Consider the following 16,776-nt stretch of genomic DNA (forward strand, 5'->3'; position numbering starts at 1 on the left):
CCCTAAGCCCCGCCCCTGGCAGCCATCCTCATATGTTTACCGCACGCTCAAGTGTTGGGAGTCCTCGTGCTATAGCTCTCGAGCTTTTGTTGCGTTTTGCGCTTTTTCAAAGAGCTTCATCTCATTTTTCAGTTAAATCGAGCCTCAAGCTCCACCGTTTCTACTTCCGATCAACGGGGAACCGTTTCGGAATTTTCTACGCCCCTCAAGGGTGAAGTTTTCATCGAGTTACGCTTCTTGGGGATTCCAGAAGTTTCTTGAGTTTCTACCTCGTGGACCTGGCCCAGAAAAAGGGAAGCTTGTCTCCCGGATCCAAGCTGTTCAGGAACTGCCCTGGATGCAAGTTGCAGAATGTGTTCAAGGAGGACGAGCATTCGAGATGCCTCTACTGCCTCCACAAAGACAAAACGCACGTGGAGAAGGACTGTGCGTTTTGCATGAACATGTCGGACCGGACTATGAGGGATAGTCGGACCCGTCTCGCCAACTGGCTGGAAGGCAAGAGCCCGTCAGGTGAGAAGTCGTCCGAGCGGTCTTCTAAGTCCTGTGAGGGAGCCCTGGGAAATGGGGGCCCAACAGAAGGCAAAGCACCGCGAGTCCGTGGGCACCGGGAGCGCCGAACGGTCGGGCACCTCGGCTGCCAGGCAGGGTGCATCCTCACAGGCGTCATCAACCACGAGCCAACGCTCTGGCTCGGGGAAGAGGAAATCCGAGAATCGGGCTAAGCTTCTGAAGAGGCACCGGTCGAGCTCGAAGGAACCAGCCGAGGGGGAGCAAGGCGGTGACCCTCCCCCCAAGGTGAAGGCTGCAGGCACGCACAAGGTGGTGAAGACCTTGATTCGCCCGGCTAAGGCCTCTATCGAAGTTGCTACGGCCCTGGCACAGCCTGTGGAGGCTACCCCAGTGGAGGCGACCACAGAGGGAATCCTATTTTCAGCCCATCGAGAAGACCCCGGTGGAAAAAGAGGGGGGGGGGGGCAGTGGCCATTACAGACACAGCCTCCGAGTATATGATATGGCATTTGTAACGCGCCTATACACAAGTGTTTCAAGGCGCGACGAGGCAGGGAGGGGGGAAACAAGGGGAGGACAGACAATGATCCTACTAGGCCAGGTGTCATTCAGATCGCGCAAGTGCAGGGGTAGGGGGAAGGGAGAAGTGGAAGGGGAGGGGGGAAGTGCAGTACAAGTAAGTAGGGGGAAAAAAAGGGCCAGCTGGTGGCAAGTGCAGGGTAAGTGTAGACAAGTGCTGGGAAGGGAGGGCTGTAGGGATACAGAGACAGTCCCGCAGTGCAGGGGTTGCCAGGGAGGCAGTGCAAGTGGAGAGTGGCTGGGCCCAGGACCGAGGTCGGTGAGAGTGGCCCAGTTGCAGATTCAGTGCAGTTTCAGTGAAGAATTAGCAGGGGAGAGGGAGAGAGAAAGCAGAAGCAACGAGGAAGGTTTTGAGGTGCTTCCGGAACCGGAGATGGTTCTCCTCAAATTTCAGGGAGGCAGGAAGGCTGGTCCAGAGAGAGGCCCCTGCCGCGGAGAGAGATCTACCACCAGCTCATTGCTTCGAGAAGCGGCTCAACCCTGAGGGAGTTGAAGATGGATGAGCGAAGGGCTCGGGAAGGAAGATATTTAGGAAGAGAGAGTTGAAGGTATTTAGGCCCCAGGCCCCAGAAGGCCTTGTGGACAATGCAGAGGGTTTTGAACTTTATCCTCGCAGCCACTGGGAGCCAGTGTAGAGATTTCAGTCCTGGAGAGATACGGTCCCTGGGCTTGAGGCCAAGGACAAGTCTCGCAGTTCTGTTCTGGATGAGTTACTTGCTGTCGCTGGCCAAAGCTGGACTAGCTCATGCTTCCATCGAGACACATCTGGCAGCAATTTCCCGATACACCAGAACCGCAGGACGGTCATCCCTGTGGTCTCATCGCCTGGTGAAGGAGTTTATGAAAGGACTCTTTCGATCGTTCCCGACGGTGAAGGCTCCAGCCCCGGCGTGTGAGCTCAATGTGGTGCTGACCAGGCTCATTGGCCCACCATTCGAGCCTTTGCATTCGGCTCTGTTGAAGTTCCTGTCGTGGAAGACAGCGTTCCTTGTGGCCATCACCGCTGCACGACACGTGGGAGAGATTCAGGCCCTATCCTACAAGCCTCCTCACGAGACGAGGGTGGTGCTGAGGACGCACCCATCCTTCATGCCCAAGGTGCTGTCGGACTTCCATCTCAACGAGCCCTTGGTGTTGCCAGTTTTCTTCCCGTCGCCTTCGTCGCCGGCCGAGAGGACTTTGCACTCGCTGGATGTAGCTAGAGCGCTGAAGACATCACAGCTGTTTGTGAACTTTGGACCTGTGAAACAAGGGAAGGCTCTCTCGAAGGCTTCCATTTCCAGATGGCTCTCCGGCTGCATCATGCACTGTCACTGGTTGGCAAACTGACCGTTGCCCGGCTGTCCGAGAGCCCATTCGACCAGAGCGATCGCTGCTACCACAGCGTTCTTGTCTGGTGTACCCCTGCTGGACATCTGCAGGGCTGCTACATGGAGGTCGACGCACACCTTCACGAGATTCTACTGCCAGGGAGGAGTCCAGAGTCGGCCAGGCAGTGCAGCGCAACCTGTTCGCCTGAAGGTGGGCCAGGTGAGGAGGTAAGAGTTGCTTAATGTTGAGTCTATGTAATGCTTAATGTTGAGCCTTTTGCCACCTCCCGTGGTTGTACATGGGTGTACTGCTATGTATTCTTATATTCGTGAGCATGTGAATCCATGCCAGACCCCAGGCTGGAGAAGGAACAAGTTACTTACCTGTAACTGTTCTCCAGCATGGGTCTGGCATGGATTCACATGCAAACCCTCCCTCCTACCCCTCTGCGTCTCTTCACTTGGTCATACTGCCACTTTGCGTGCTACCAAATCTGAGGATGGCTGCCAGAGGCGGGGCTTAGGGAGAGGACAGTCATTGGCTGAGGGCAGTATGACCCAGAGACCAGTGATTGGTTACTACTAAGAAAGACAGATCAGAAACGAAACTGATACTGATTTTTTTCTTTACGAGGATTCCCGGCCTGACGGGGAATATTCATGAGCATGTGAATCCATGCCAGACCCATGCTGGAGAACCGTTACAGGTAAGTAACTTGTTCCTTCTTTTTTTTTATACTGTACCTAGAATAAGTTTTCCACTATTCACAAAACATATATTGTCCATTTGACTGATTGTGATTTGTCACTGAGCGTTACAGTACAACTGGTAGGGTCTACTACCCTTGAATTACTGAATGTGATATTGGTTGTTACCCCCCCCAGGAAGAGGTGTTACCTATATTGAATGTGTATGAATAGGATTGAATTCCCTAGAAATACTGTTAGGTGTTCCAAATAAGGTTTATGCTTTGGTCTGTGTACCTTCAAGCATAGTGTTGTGTTTTTATAATTGTGGTTACATATAATATGATAGTACTTATTTCCCCCCAAGGATTTATCTGGGCCTACTTGTATTTAAATACACCATTTATTTTTTTACAATACATAGTGTTTCAGTGTTTCTTTGGACCATTTGTATTATAATTTCATTTGTACAGATTCTACAGCCCTCTCTCCCTTTTTAAGATTAGCCTGGCTGCTCTGTCTATGCTACCAACAAACTCGGGTGGTACAGCCTTATACTAAGAGTGGAGTCTTGTACTGCCTCAGTTGAATGGTTTTACTAAGCCCTTAGTTGGACTTCAGAAAAAACTGTCCTAACAAATGGTTTACAAGAGGACCCACTTTCAATGTTCCTTTGTTTTAACTTTTGTGCCATTACAGGAACATACTTGACCCTTTGTTCAAAACTTGATATGTTTTTAATGTTCTGTGTTCTGAGAGTTTAAGGCACATTTGCTTCTCTCATGGTTCTTATCCATGGACCACAATTTCCTGATATCTAGTCTTTTCACCAGACACTCATTACAATTTCCCTAGTTTTGAGTCATTTTTTCAATAGCCGATATTCCTTTTTAACTGAGCTATGATCTCTTATCCTTAGACAGGGAGTGGGAGTAGGAGTATGCAGATGTGCACCTGCTTGCTATCTGTACCTGGAGAGGGTAGCTGCAACTCAATGATTATGCCCAATGAGGTAAACATCTGTTTGGTTTAGTTGATACTCTGGCTTAGTTGAGATTTGCCCAGCTTCCTGCCCAGTTTCCACATACTTATGGGCACATTCCATCCTTCTGGGACAGAAGCAAAGCATGAATGGAAGCAGAATTATTCAAATGACAAAAATGGAGATCTGGTGTTCCTTTTGACTGCTATGTTCTGTGAGAAACCAGAAGGTGTCTCACCCACTAGTCCCCGGAAATCGGTCATCCAGGTGGCCAGGACACGGCCATCGCTTTTGGATCCAGTTCCTGAGGGTGGACCAGTGCGGGAGGATCACCTGGGTCAGGGGCCTTCTGGGAGCGGGACACCGGATAGTGAGACGCTGTATCCCCTTCACTGTAACACCTTTACCCCATCCTACCAGGTAGGATATTTAGGAACTATACTCCCCGCCTACCCCTTCCCCCCCAGTTACAACACAAACACTTCCTCACGGACAGCCCGCTATAAGGGAAAACAGACTAACACCTGAGCCGTGTACTTGACATGTCCCAAATGGTCAGGCAATTATCGACAATCACTGACACTTGACTTCCATTACACTTCCCTACACAGACAAAAAGGCGTAGCACGAGAGCACACTCGGAACGAGGCAATGCACACAAGGAAACAGCAGTTTCGAGATGGCAGCTGAGCAAGAGGAGAAAAACCGAAGGTTATCGCAAGGAGGGAAATTCCCTTGACCTTTTCAACAAGTAGCCATTACTTTCCAGAGACCTCGAGAATAGAAAGCGTAACACCAGGAGATCAGGCTGAGGAATCCTACATTGTGTCAGCTACCCAGTGCCCTCCTGCATCGGTAATCAAGGTGGGGAGAATCCCCAGCTGCCGTGGTACCGTCCTTGGCTCCAAGAACAAAGCAGCATCAATGAAGTCAATACAGCCGGTGAGTTGAGGAGACCGGTACCGGACCGGTCTGTGTTGAAACCAAGGTTGCAAGCAGCAACATTGTATGGCAAACGCTGGAATGAACATTGTTAAAACGCATGTGATGAGAGACGCGGGTGAAGTTAAACTGCTGATGAGTGATTGAACTTTAAAGCAAGTTACAATACCTTTGACGGAGTGGTCTGGCACCAAGTGGGTGCTCAATTGAAGGTCTCTGTAAGGTATCCAGCTGAGAAGTAATAACAGTAGATACATTTGGTCCGAGCCCAGCAGAGGGAGACCAATTGAAAAAGAACTAATGAAGGTTGATCGAAGTGGTCCTGCGACCAGTCAAGCAAAATCCTGCACACAGTCGAAAGTCTTCGATTTTGATGAAATGGAGAAAGTTTGGAAAAATACGTGAATTTGGTCCAAGTCCGGCAGAGGGAGACCAATTGAATGTTTGGTGTTAAAGTGAGTTTGAGCGCGGCAGAGGGGGATCCGGGGTGAGCAGAAAATCACCTGAGAATTTGTACATGTGAAATCCATTTGAAAAAGTAACTTTGACGTTTGGCGTGTTGCATCCGGTCCTCTGAGAGACTTCGAATGGCAAAGAGACTTTGGCACAGAAGGCCCTGATATTGAAGTTTTGAACTGCATCCTCGTGCTAGAGAAGCCAGAGACTGTTAAGCTTGAGTGTGTCACCTTGTCCCGCGCTGAAAACGTGGGTAAGGGATGCCAAGGGCTTGAATATCCGGACATATCATTTCTTGAACACTTCTTTTGCATAAACATTGTTTCCCACACTATTTGTATTTAGAAGTAAGATTGGCAATAGGTTTATTAGTATAGGCCCTTTTATTTTGTCCAGACACCACTAGGATTGCGTTATCATTTTTTGATGGGTCGTAGCTTACTCCCATCTTTAGATTTAGGAATAGATGGGCGTTTTACAAACCCAATTGAAGTTCAATAAACATCCTTCCAGTTCCCATAGATATCTATGGACCACTCTTTCTTTTTGCTTGCTGACCTGACTTTGTGGGACTAAATCCCTCGGCTTTGCTTCCCTTAATTTTTGCTCATTTGTATGGGGAAACTGATCAGTACTGGGAGACTGTCTCCCTTACTGAATTTCTTGTATTTCTGAAGCTGAACACATCACCGTAAAAGGTGAAGTGTGTTGGGATACTTTGTATCCCATCATTTTTTATTTTTTTTTTAATTAAACTTTGTGGTTTCAAATGCCATGTCCATGATCAGCTGGTGGCAGCCGTTATTTTGTTTACTGTATTTCACTTCTTACTCATGTCTTTTTGCATTTTACTGTAAAATGCCATAAAGAATACCCTATACTTTAAAGCGCCATAAGATATTCACCAGTATATTTGGCTTATTCCTGCCCCTTCAAGTCTGCCATTGCCATATATCGAAAGCTCCCACTTTCCCAGGCAAAGTGGCATTCTTTGTGTGTGTGACTGTATGTGGGGTCTGGCCCCTCTGGAAAGAGTGATTTAGGGGCCGGCCTTTAAGCCCATGTAGCCTTATGGAGAACAGGGGACATACAGGCCTATAACCTATTCTGAGGTTCCAGAATCCTATGGGTGTTGGGGGGGGGGGGGGGGAGCAGGGAGGGGTTCTGTGTTTGGTCCTGTTGAAGAAGCCCAAAGGTTGCTTGTGCAGAAGGCTCTTTCGAACACACCATTTAGTTTTGGTCGGTTGTGGTGCTTAGGAATCTGTCACCTTCCAGCTTAAACCCAAACGAAGAAAAGACTTCTGCAGAGCAGGTGACTTCCGGACAAGTCTAGGGTGTCCAGACTAGTTGCATTGGGAGTCGCCACAATCTGGCAGAGACAGGTGATCTTCCAGGGACGAATAAAGGAGCCGTTCCTGCAAGGAATCAGTTGATGCAAGAAGATGCGCAATTCAGGAGTTAGACGTCTTGTGCAATCCGACGATCCTCCAACCATCAAGGATGCAGTCAGAATGGCAATGACTGTTGCGCGTGAGCTAGTCAGTCTTCTCTTTGGTCCAGGATCATTCACCCAAAGGCTCAGAAGACATGGATCCTCTAGCAGTGGCCGGACTGCTTGTTCCCACCGGTCCAGGGGTGAAAGCACTGACTAGTGTCTTGAGATCAGGCAGGGCTTCACCGGGACTTTACTTGAAATGGTGCTGTCAGCAGCAGGGGTCGTCAAGACTGCTCTTCTTCACAGAGAACTTGTCTCCAACTGTGATCTCCAGAATGGCTGCAGGAGTCCTCCCTATGACCATCAATGTTAAGGATCTGCACCATTAAAACTGGAAGTGACTAACCAATCATGGATAGCCACTTGCCACAACATCTGCCCAGCAACAGACATTTAGGCACCAGGATGTGTACTGAGACCAGACAGAACCAGTCCCCACATCCGGGTTCACACACAAACTGCCTCTTGGCTCGGGAATGCAGCAGCTTTCCCCAGGAAAGGGCTTCCGCATATGGGAATGCTGGACCTGAGAGGGCAGGAAGAAGACAAAAGAATAAGCAAAAATATTGTGGTACGACAATTTTATGGTGCTAGCCACCTTTAGAAGCCACTTGCAGTAAATGCAATAGTGCACGAGTGAACTGTTCTAAACACAGTAGAAAAATATTCACTGCCACCAGCTCATCCTAGACACATTGTAAATGTAACACAAAATCCACTAGAGAAAACGTGTTTAAGGTTACAAGGTGCTCTGACCACACTTGACTTTAGGGTAATGTGTGCAATTCGATCAATATACGACATTCCCCATAAGCATTAGCAAAAAGACAAGGGAAGTAATGTGCTTTGTTGCCCAGTATTCCTGTTTACCCCACTCCCAGAGTTGGCCTTGAATTCCCGAACACAGCTACTACTAGGTGAACCAAGAAAAAGCTTAATGTTCGACTACGTTTGGGAAAGTAATACCAGACTGTGGAAATGGGGCTGAGGGAACACACAGGACAGTAATTCTTCAAGATTTCAGCATCAAGGGAAGAAATGTTTGGTAATGTCCTATCCTTATAGTATCTCCATTGTTACATCTTTAGTAGTTGTAATTGGAATGAGCCTATATATAGTTCCCCCTTTTATGCCTCGCATCTGTTACAATTTGCAATCTTGAAATCACAGGTTCATAGTTTTAGATAACACTGAAGGGAGCAGAGGCATGTGTGCAGCATCCCTCTGATGTTTTTAATGTCTTCATTTACAGCTTGACCTCTTGTGGACAAGGAAGCAGAACGTGATGTACAACCTTTTTGACTGGCCAACACGGAAGCAAGCAAAACTGATAGTTCTGGCCATCGCTAATACCATGGACTTGCCTGAGAGGATTATGATTAACCGAGTGGCTAGCAGACTGGTCAGTATATCAATTTTCTCTTCTCTACAAGTTGTGTTAATCTTCCTACGCTGTGTGGCATTCTGAGTGAGTGATATGCCCTGGAATGGACCTCCTGTGATTGTTTCACCAGTGGCAGTTTGTGGTTGTGGGGCTTAGCTATTGACGCTGTAGCTGAATGGTCTCTGAACCCACTTACCTGCAGCCTATTTACTGACTGCAACACAAGGTTCAACTACTACTTTTCTATACTTACCTAAGTGGACCTGCAGCCTAATTTGTTCATTCGGATTCTTGCGCAAATGTTTCAAAGTGAGTGTAGGTGTGAAGAGGAAATTGGGCTGATGGAAGTATGAAAAGTATGTGATTCTTGGGCCAGGTGCTGCATTAACTGGAATGCTACTAAATATCTGGTTTTAAGAGGTGGACTCTTTAAATAAATAGCCAAATATTTTTGATACCTCAAAATTCATGCAACTATTATATACTTGCTAAGTCCTACCCGTTGCTTGTACATATTATTGGTTGTATATTGCCCGAAAGGGGGTTACATATCTTAGTCAGTCCCCTCAAAAGATCGACTGTATAGATAGCTACTGTGTGAATTGAGAGGGCTATCGTTGAGAGCCCAAAAGCTATTGGGAAAGCTGGTAGTGGGTCCTGCGCATAGTGAAATTGTGAGACCTTGTCTAAGAAGAATGAAGGCATTTCTAGTTGTTTCAGTAGGTGTGGCGGAAGCTCTTGTCATTGATGAGTCCTCTGTCCGCAGACTCTAGCAGACCTTTTTCAGCAGACTCCTCTTAGCAAGTCTCATCAGCAGAGCTTCTGCACTTTTCTCTTTTGGTTCTGTTTACTGTTCCGGGATAGTCTGGCAAAACAACCTCCCCAGCTTTTGTGTTACAACTTCATCAAGGTAATGATGCTGACTCTCATTGAGCAGGAAAACTGGGAGCTGAATGAAAACAGTTTCCTGTTTTTTTTTTTTCCTTGTTATATAATTCAGGATTTTTACAAAAAAGAAGTGAAGAAATTGCGTGTTTGCTTGCATAATGTCTGAGAGTCATGGTATCATTTCCATAGTCTGTTGAAGAATCTTTACTAGCGCTATTTGCCAAACAGCTGTCTCCGTCTATCATTCTGTGCCACCATTATTGTTCTTCCAACTGTTGGCTGTCGGTGAGAAATTGTTTAAGGCAGGCAGATCTAATCGTCTGGTTTTTTTTTTGGCAAGACAGGAGCAGATGGCGAATTGTCTCTTTTCCTGTGCACATAGGCGGCACTCGCTGGTCGCAGAGAGTCCTCGTATTGCCAGAATTACATTTGTTTCCAGTCAGTTCAGTCTGGCCCTAAGAAGGTAGTTGTGTGCCGGTCTGCTTCGAAATTTGGCTATGTTTCCTTGTAGGTCGTTGAGCTTGCACATCGTTTGTGGTAGGTGTGTAGTGAGTTTGTTTGCGGCCGTAGCATCTAGGGTTGTCGACCAGTCTAGGTTTTGTGATTTAGGTCTTCTTCGCTGCAGACGATGGAGTTCAATGAGGACTTGTTGTCGTTCTTCCAGACAGATGGCATTTTGTCAGTTTCCTCTTGCATTTCTGTTCCTATCAGTGCATATATTGTTTGACTGCTTTGAATTGGGCATTTACGGTATAGTAGCAGTGAGTTGGCATTTATTCCTCATAAGGAGAGAAGACTGAGTTCTCGCCGTATTACGGGTGTATCGATGTTGACTTGGGCAGAGACACAACTGTCCTCCAGAAGTGTGCTTCCAACCTTGGCCAAACTTTTTTTGGGTATTAAGGGCATTGCCTCGGCACCATATGTGATTGATGGAACAACTTTCATCTTATAGAACTGGATTGCCGGGATGGTTGAAAATCGGCCAAATTTCAGATCGATTGCCTTTCCTTGATCAGCCAGCTTTTTTATTTTGCCTTCAAGGTTTTCATGCATCGAACTTTCTTGTTTTGAACTGTCGAGGGTTACGCCAAGATATTTAAACTCTCTTACTTTTTCTATCTCGCTCTCTTCGAGATGCCACCTTTTAGTTTTTCTGTTTTCTTCGGGGTGTTTTCCAAAATCATTATTTTTGTTTTGTCTCTATTGATTTTCAGATTGTTTTCTGTGGTGTAGCAGAGTAAGTTGCCTCTGGAGACCTGTTGGAGTCTGATTGAATAGAATGAGGTCGTCCGCGTACAGAAGCAGACTGATTTTAGCACTGGCCAGTTTTGGCGGAAATGTTCTGGTGAAATCTTCAGTTTCCCTGTAGTAGCCCATATAGGCTAAAAACAGAGCCGGTGCAAGGGGACATCCTTGTTTGACCCCTCTTCCGGTGGGGATTTCTGCAGGGACTCCCTTGTTGAGTTAGTCGCACTCAGAGTGTCGTGCCAGTGTGTAATGCCTTTTATAGGCGTAAGAATCTCATTCAGGCAGTTTCACTCTACTAGTTTCGACCAAAGTCGGGTTCTGTCAACCAGGTTGAAAGCTTGTGATAAGTCTATGAAGGCCACAAATATTCTTGGCCTTCCCTCTAAGACCTTACTTTTTACAGTGCTTATTGCTCGAATGTTGGCTGTTGTACCTGCGTTCTTTTTTTTTAAATTTTTTTTTAAACCTGACTGGAAGATATCATTACATGGTGCGCTTTTTGTCCATTCCTGGTATCTTTTCAATAGTAGAGCTCTAAAGACTTTCCCAATACACCCTAAAAGCACTATTGGGCGGAAGTTTGTAGGGTCGCTGGTGTTTCCTTTCTAGTAAATTGGCACAATTATTGCCTCCGTCCATGATGATGGGATGGATTTCTGTTCCGCGCATCTCATGAAGATTTTTCTTTGAGTTCCCCATTCCATTGGATGGTTTTTAAGATCCATGTTGGTTATGCCGTCAGGCCCAGCAGCTGGGGAGTTTTTTTAGTTTAAGTTGATCAAATATCTGTTTGTGACCGTTGAGAGAGAGAACCATGTCGAGGGGGTGGTATCCCTGGGTGAGGTTTTCAGCTGCGGTGGAGATCTAAAGAGCAGTGTAAAATGGTTGATCCATTTTGGTTCGCCGATACTGTTCAAAATAGAGTCTTTCCTCGTGGGCGTTGTGGTTCTTATTAGTGACCAGAAATCTCTGGCTTTGTTGCCACAAATTGCTTTCAGAATGTTTTCAGAGTCACTCTGGTATAATTGAAAGCAGTGGTTTTTCACCCAGTCTAATAGTTTGTTGCCAGTATTTTTACTGGCCATTCTTTGTTTTTCGAAATTCTCGCCCTTTAGATGCTAGCTGCACATCATATGAATGGTTATAGGAAGTAGAGGTTTTTCGATTCATTGTGCCTTTAGTGATGTAGGGTAAGAGTACGGACACATATTCAGGTTTAGTTTTTCGTTCAGGACTTCCGCTGTTGGTGTTTCTCCTGATCAGTTCTCTGACTGAGTCCGCGGTAAGTTTTAGACGGCTCCCTGGTTGTTCGGTTCCACCCGAAGAGACCTAGTTGTTGTCTTTTCAAAACTGTTCGACCAAGTTGTTATTAACTGGTTATGGTCACTTTCTGCCGTGCTGCGGACCTCGAAGGACGTTATCATTTGTAAGAGTGGTCGGGATAAGTAGATATAATCTATGGTGCCCCGCAAGTCTCCTGATCCCAAGTCGGGAGGCAGTTTTTGTTATCTTAAACAAGGTTGAGCATGCGTCTTGAGGCCATTAGCTTAGACCATAATTGGCCTCTCTGGGCGGTTGCTGTGGGTTTGTTGATTTATTTTTTTTCCCCCTTTTTGTCATAAGTAGTTTGGCATGACGCGTTCAAGTCACTGCAAATTCTAAAAAAAGACCACCTGATGAGTAACCTAGATGTCGTCGATCCCTTTTTCCAGCATGTCAAGGTAAGTTTTCGTTTCTATGGCCGCTGGATTCCAGTAGGCGGTAAGAATTACAATGGGTGTGTGCGAGGTTGCGTTGGAGGATGTCGACATCCGTTCCCAGTCTAAGAGAACTGTCAACACTGATAAGTTTGACTGGAGAGTTTTTTATCCTGAAGTCTTGGCCGTTGCGGCACACCGTGTGGAGGCCGGATGAAGGGCGACCTAGTAGGCCTTTTCTTGCGGGTGCCAAGACGAGGTCGTATCCATCCAAGACTGATTTGTCTGAAAGCCAGGTTTCTTGGAGACAGATGACATCAAGGGAGACAAGGTTTGCATCTCCCGGGGCAGTCAAATGGAGATGGTCTCTCGTGTTCCAAGAGCATAGTTTTAGATCGTTTGAAGATAGGTCAGCTGACGAGTCGTCGCTTTCGTCAGATTGCCAACCTGCGAGTTGCTATTTCTTACGGCTTAGTGTCAAGGCCTTTGGCAGCCAGGACCATATGCCTTGTTGGAGCTTGTCTCTCGATTTTGCCGGTACCCTTACGGTCTCTGTTCTCTGATTACGGGAACTTTGTATTGCTGAGATTCGGGCAGTTTCCGTTCGGCTTGGACGGCCTGCGTGGTTCTTGGGCTCGAGTTCAGAATGTTTGGTTTGATTTGTAGATCCTTCACAGTGGCCGTACGTGATGTTCGTTGAGCTTTGGTTTCCGTATGAGGTGTGGGGTGACTTTTAGGTTCTCTTCTCTCTTTTGATCGAGGTTCTTCTTTGTTTCTCTTGACATGGCATGTTCCTCTCGTTGGTTATACTTCTGAGATTATTTAAGGGATGTGTTCGAACATGGTGACCGATTTCGGATGTTCTGGTGGACCGGCGATCGTGGTGCCTGGTTTCTAGTTGTTCCGTAAATATGTATCCCAGTTTTAGGAGCTTGTGGTCCTCCACACCCAGCTTCTGCGATGGTGCCTCCAATGGTACATCCACTCCAGGGCCCGCAGGTGCTGTCCCCCTCAGAGGTAAAAGCCGTGGCTGGCAGTATTTCTTCTTCACGAGTTTGAGTCCATTGTCGGAGTCGTTACAGCGTTGTCCTCTCTGCATTTTGGTCGCTGTATTGAACGGTCCTTGATCGGATGACAGCCGGCGGGCTGGAGTCTAGTTTGTAAGGCGCGGGCGTGCGTGCTGCAAAGCTGACGTCCTTCTTTGCCCAGCATCGAGGTGGTAAAATCAGCAGTATTGGCAGGGTCTGCAGTCATGGCAGCCATGACAGAAAAAAAACTGCAAGACTGCCACTCTCCGCCTCCCTGCGTCCGCTCCGCGGACAAAAGGAGTCTTTATGCAAGTAGTATGACACGCCTCCACAGTAGCAGTGTCAGTAGACCGGAACAACAAACTTGAGTGGGAATGAACAGCAAGACTGCCACTCTCCACCACTCAGTTTTACAACCACCCAATCACTGTGGATGTGCACATTCAGTTTCCAGAGAAACTTGCATGGCTTTTATTTAAGAAATGGATTCTGCTTTGCAATCCAGGCTATTTGGTATCGGTCCAGGTCTGGATTTGGCTCTTCTGCCCTCTTCCAAGTCAGGCAGAAGCTATGGCCAAATATGACCAGATGATTCATGATACATACATTCACAGGAACAACCTTTAGCTGTATAACTATTTGCTGGGGGTTTTCACGGGGACACCATCTAGAGTCTCTCTAGGGATACAGCTGTCGTAGTCTGCTTTTATTCAAACTAGCAGGTTTCAAAATGGATAAACAGGAGCTCAAAGCAGCTCCTGGGTAATCCCACATTAACCAATGAGCAGGAGCTACCACTGGAGAACGAGGAGCTAGCACATAGCGCTGTGCATATCTAACTTAATGTGTTTGCTTGTTAGACACTTATACAGGAAGTAAATACGGTTTCAAAGCGCCCACAGGGCAACAGGGAGGGGACAAGGGAATGGAACAACGATCGAAATACATTTTAATATTAAATACAGTGGGAGGGGTGGGGGAGATTAACCTACTATGCCTTGTGAGTGTTCAGAACGTGGAAGTGCAGAAGGGAGGGGGAATGGGATAGGTGCTGTGGTGCTCCTGTGTGAGCAACAAGTGAAGTGCAATGTAAGGTAAGTGCGAGCCACCAGGGTGGCGGGTGAGCCGAGGCAAGTGCTGAGGATAGACAGACGCTGGGGGGATTCGGTGTGGGAGGTCAGGGCCCCGGGGATGCATAACGGCCCTGAACACCAAACAAGCAACTGTGAGATTAGCAGAGGAGAGTGAGGTGGGGGGCAAGCGGTGGGTGGAGGTAAAGAGAAAAGTCTTGAGAAGTTTATGGAATTTAAGAAAGTCACGCTCAAGATGAAGAGGGAGAAGGGAGGCTGTTCCAAAGAAAGAAGCCAGCTGAGGAAAGAGATCGACCTCTTGCCCTCCGTTTAGTGAAACGCTTTACACAGAGTTGGTGCCAGAGGAGCGCAGGGGTGTAGAGGGGGAATATTTAGTAAGAGAGTTGCAGCGAAGTGTGGTCCCTGGCCACAGAAAGCCTTGTGGATGATACAGAGGAATTTGAATTTAATCCGCGAAGCAACCGGGAGCTAGTGAATTTAGGGAAGGAGTGATGCAGTCCCTGGGCTTGAGGCCAAGGATAAGTCTTGCTGCCCTATTCTGGTTTAGATGGAGAGGACGCAGAGTAAAAGGAAGATTCAGGAGGAGGCTATTGCAATAGTCGAGCCTAGAGATAACCAGGACTCGGGTAACATTGAGCTTCTGGGGGAAGGTGAGAAAAGGTAGAATTCCTTTGAGAAGGAAGATCTGAAAGCAGGACTTCTTAGCAATGTCCTAAGTGTGCGGGAGGGAGGAGAGAGATGAGTCAAAGGTAACTCCAAGGTTTCTGGCTTCAGTGGAAGGAGCAGGGGGAAAGCCCATGGAGGAAGGCCAGAGTGAAGTAAACTTATTATTTTGGCCATTATTTATTAACCTTTAAGCTTTACATGTCCTATAGTTTTGACCGAATATGTATTTATAGTTTGTCCCAAAAGTTAAATTCACATAGGTGTGTTTGTTTGGCTTTCAGTTCGGCTGGGGAGCCAAAAGTAGCTCCTGGTAGCTGTTGGTATCAAGCACCAGGCTCTTCTTTCCTTCAAGCAGGAGCTAAATAGTTCCAAGGTCCCGTCAATTTCGAACCCTGAATAGATAAATCTCTACCAACCAATAGATTGGCTAAAGTGGCTTAGTTGGCTGTATGCTAACGGAGAACAGTGTGTCATTGCAACAACCAAACACAAACTTTTGGGACCTCTCTGGCATGTTTGTGATGTCCAAGTAAGGCCACAGATGGATGTATCCAGGTAAAATGGTTACAGCAGTTTGGAGGGAAAGCAAAAGGTTCAGGGCCTCTTGCCAGTGGTACATATAAAGCCTTTTGTCCTCACAATAAGCTAGTTTGATCCATCAACTGTTTGTGGTCACAAGAAAATGAGTTTGCCCTTCAGTCCTCTCCCTTTGCACAATGTAAGATATTTAAAATATTGAGCCTGTAATGGGGTACTCTATTTAAGAGTACTTCATTCTGACTTTGGGAAACGGCTTAGCTCCTATATCAGTCTGGATTTGCTGCTTTGGTATTACCACAGATTAATAAGGTTAGTTAATGATGAAGGCCATTATACACATTTTAATGTTTTAAAAAATTAAGATTATAAGGACGTTCTAGTTTTACCTGATGCATTTTCGACCATTTCCTCTCGGACATCCATTTTACCACACTTGCCAGAGCAATCCCCTTCTTATGGGGGGATTTTACCAAAGAACTGCCTGTGGCGGAACTTAGGAAAGCCCACCATGGTTGAACAGGGTTAGACTTCTTAGGTTGGGCCTGAGCTACCCAAAGGTCTGGTAGTAATGTACGAGCGGCCAGGATTGGTCTGAGGGAGGAGGGCTGTAGTAGGTATACAGAACTCGGAGCACACCTTGGTTCAAGGAAACACTTATACATTGTAAAGATATATAAAAAAAAAATATTTATTTTTCTGAGGCTTGTGGATCTGCTTAGATCACATGCTCTGCATAGTCTGACATCTAGTGGTAGTCGCAGAGTATTACAAGATTTGTTTTTGAAACTCGAAAATGGACATCGACAGGGCGTGTTAGTAATACTATCCCTATTGTGACGTGTATTGTACCCATGGACTTCACACATCGAGATCCCATAGATTGTTTCTTTCGGCCATCATAGTCTGTTGCAAGTTGTGGAGTTCCTTTCCAGGCTGATGCCTTTGACCGGTTGTTTATTTGTAGACTTCTTTCTTTTACTCTACGCTTATTGGCGCAGCATCATCCAACTGCTCGATGGCCCTCAGCAAACAGCTCCATCGTTGTTGACAACGCATGACTGACTCAACGACCAGACACGTCCTTTACGGGCCTCAGCCCTTACAGTAGGGAGAGGGGGGGGGGGAGTCCTGTATAGCTACTCCTCTTAGAGAATGCATAGTCTGCCATCCCTTTTTCCCCCAAACTGCCCCTTCCATTTATAATGGAAAAGGCACCTTTTAAATTTTGCCCTACCTGCCATAGGAGGTTCCCGTGGAAGGACACGCA

The 16,776-nt window shown here is 46.8% G+C and overlaps 1 protein-coding gene across 4 annotated transcripts in view; it reads left to right on the forward strand.

The window, feature by feature from the left end:
• Positions 1–16,776, forward strand: part of ORC1 (origin recognition complex subunit 1) — a 323,506-nt gene that overhangs the window by 257,712 nt on the left and 49,018 nt on the right. For all 4 annotated transcript variants that reach the window (XM_069642194.1, XM_069642195.1, XM_069642197.1 and 1 more), the window contains one exon: positions 8,217–8,366. In XM_069642194.1, coding sequence (XP_069498295.1) covers positions 8,217–8,366 — 150 coding nt within the window. The remainder of the gene's footprint in view (positions 1–8,216; positions 8,367–16,776) is intronic.

The sequence above is a fragment of the Ambystoma mexicanum genome, chromosome 1q, assembly GCF_040938575.1.
Source record: "Ambystoma mexicanum isolate Mex_15411 chromosome 1q, UKY_AmexF1_1, whole genome shotgun sequence".
Classification (NCBI taxonomy): domain Eukaryota; kingdom Metazoa; phylum Chordata; class Amphibia; order Caudata; family Ambystomatidae; genus Ambystoma; species Ambystoma mexicanum.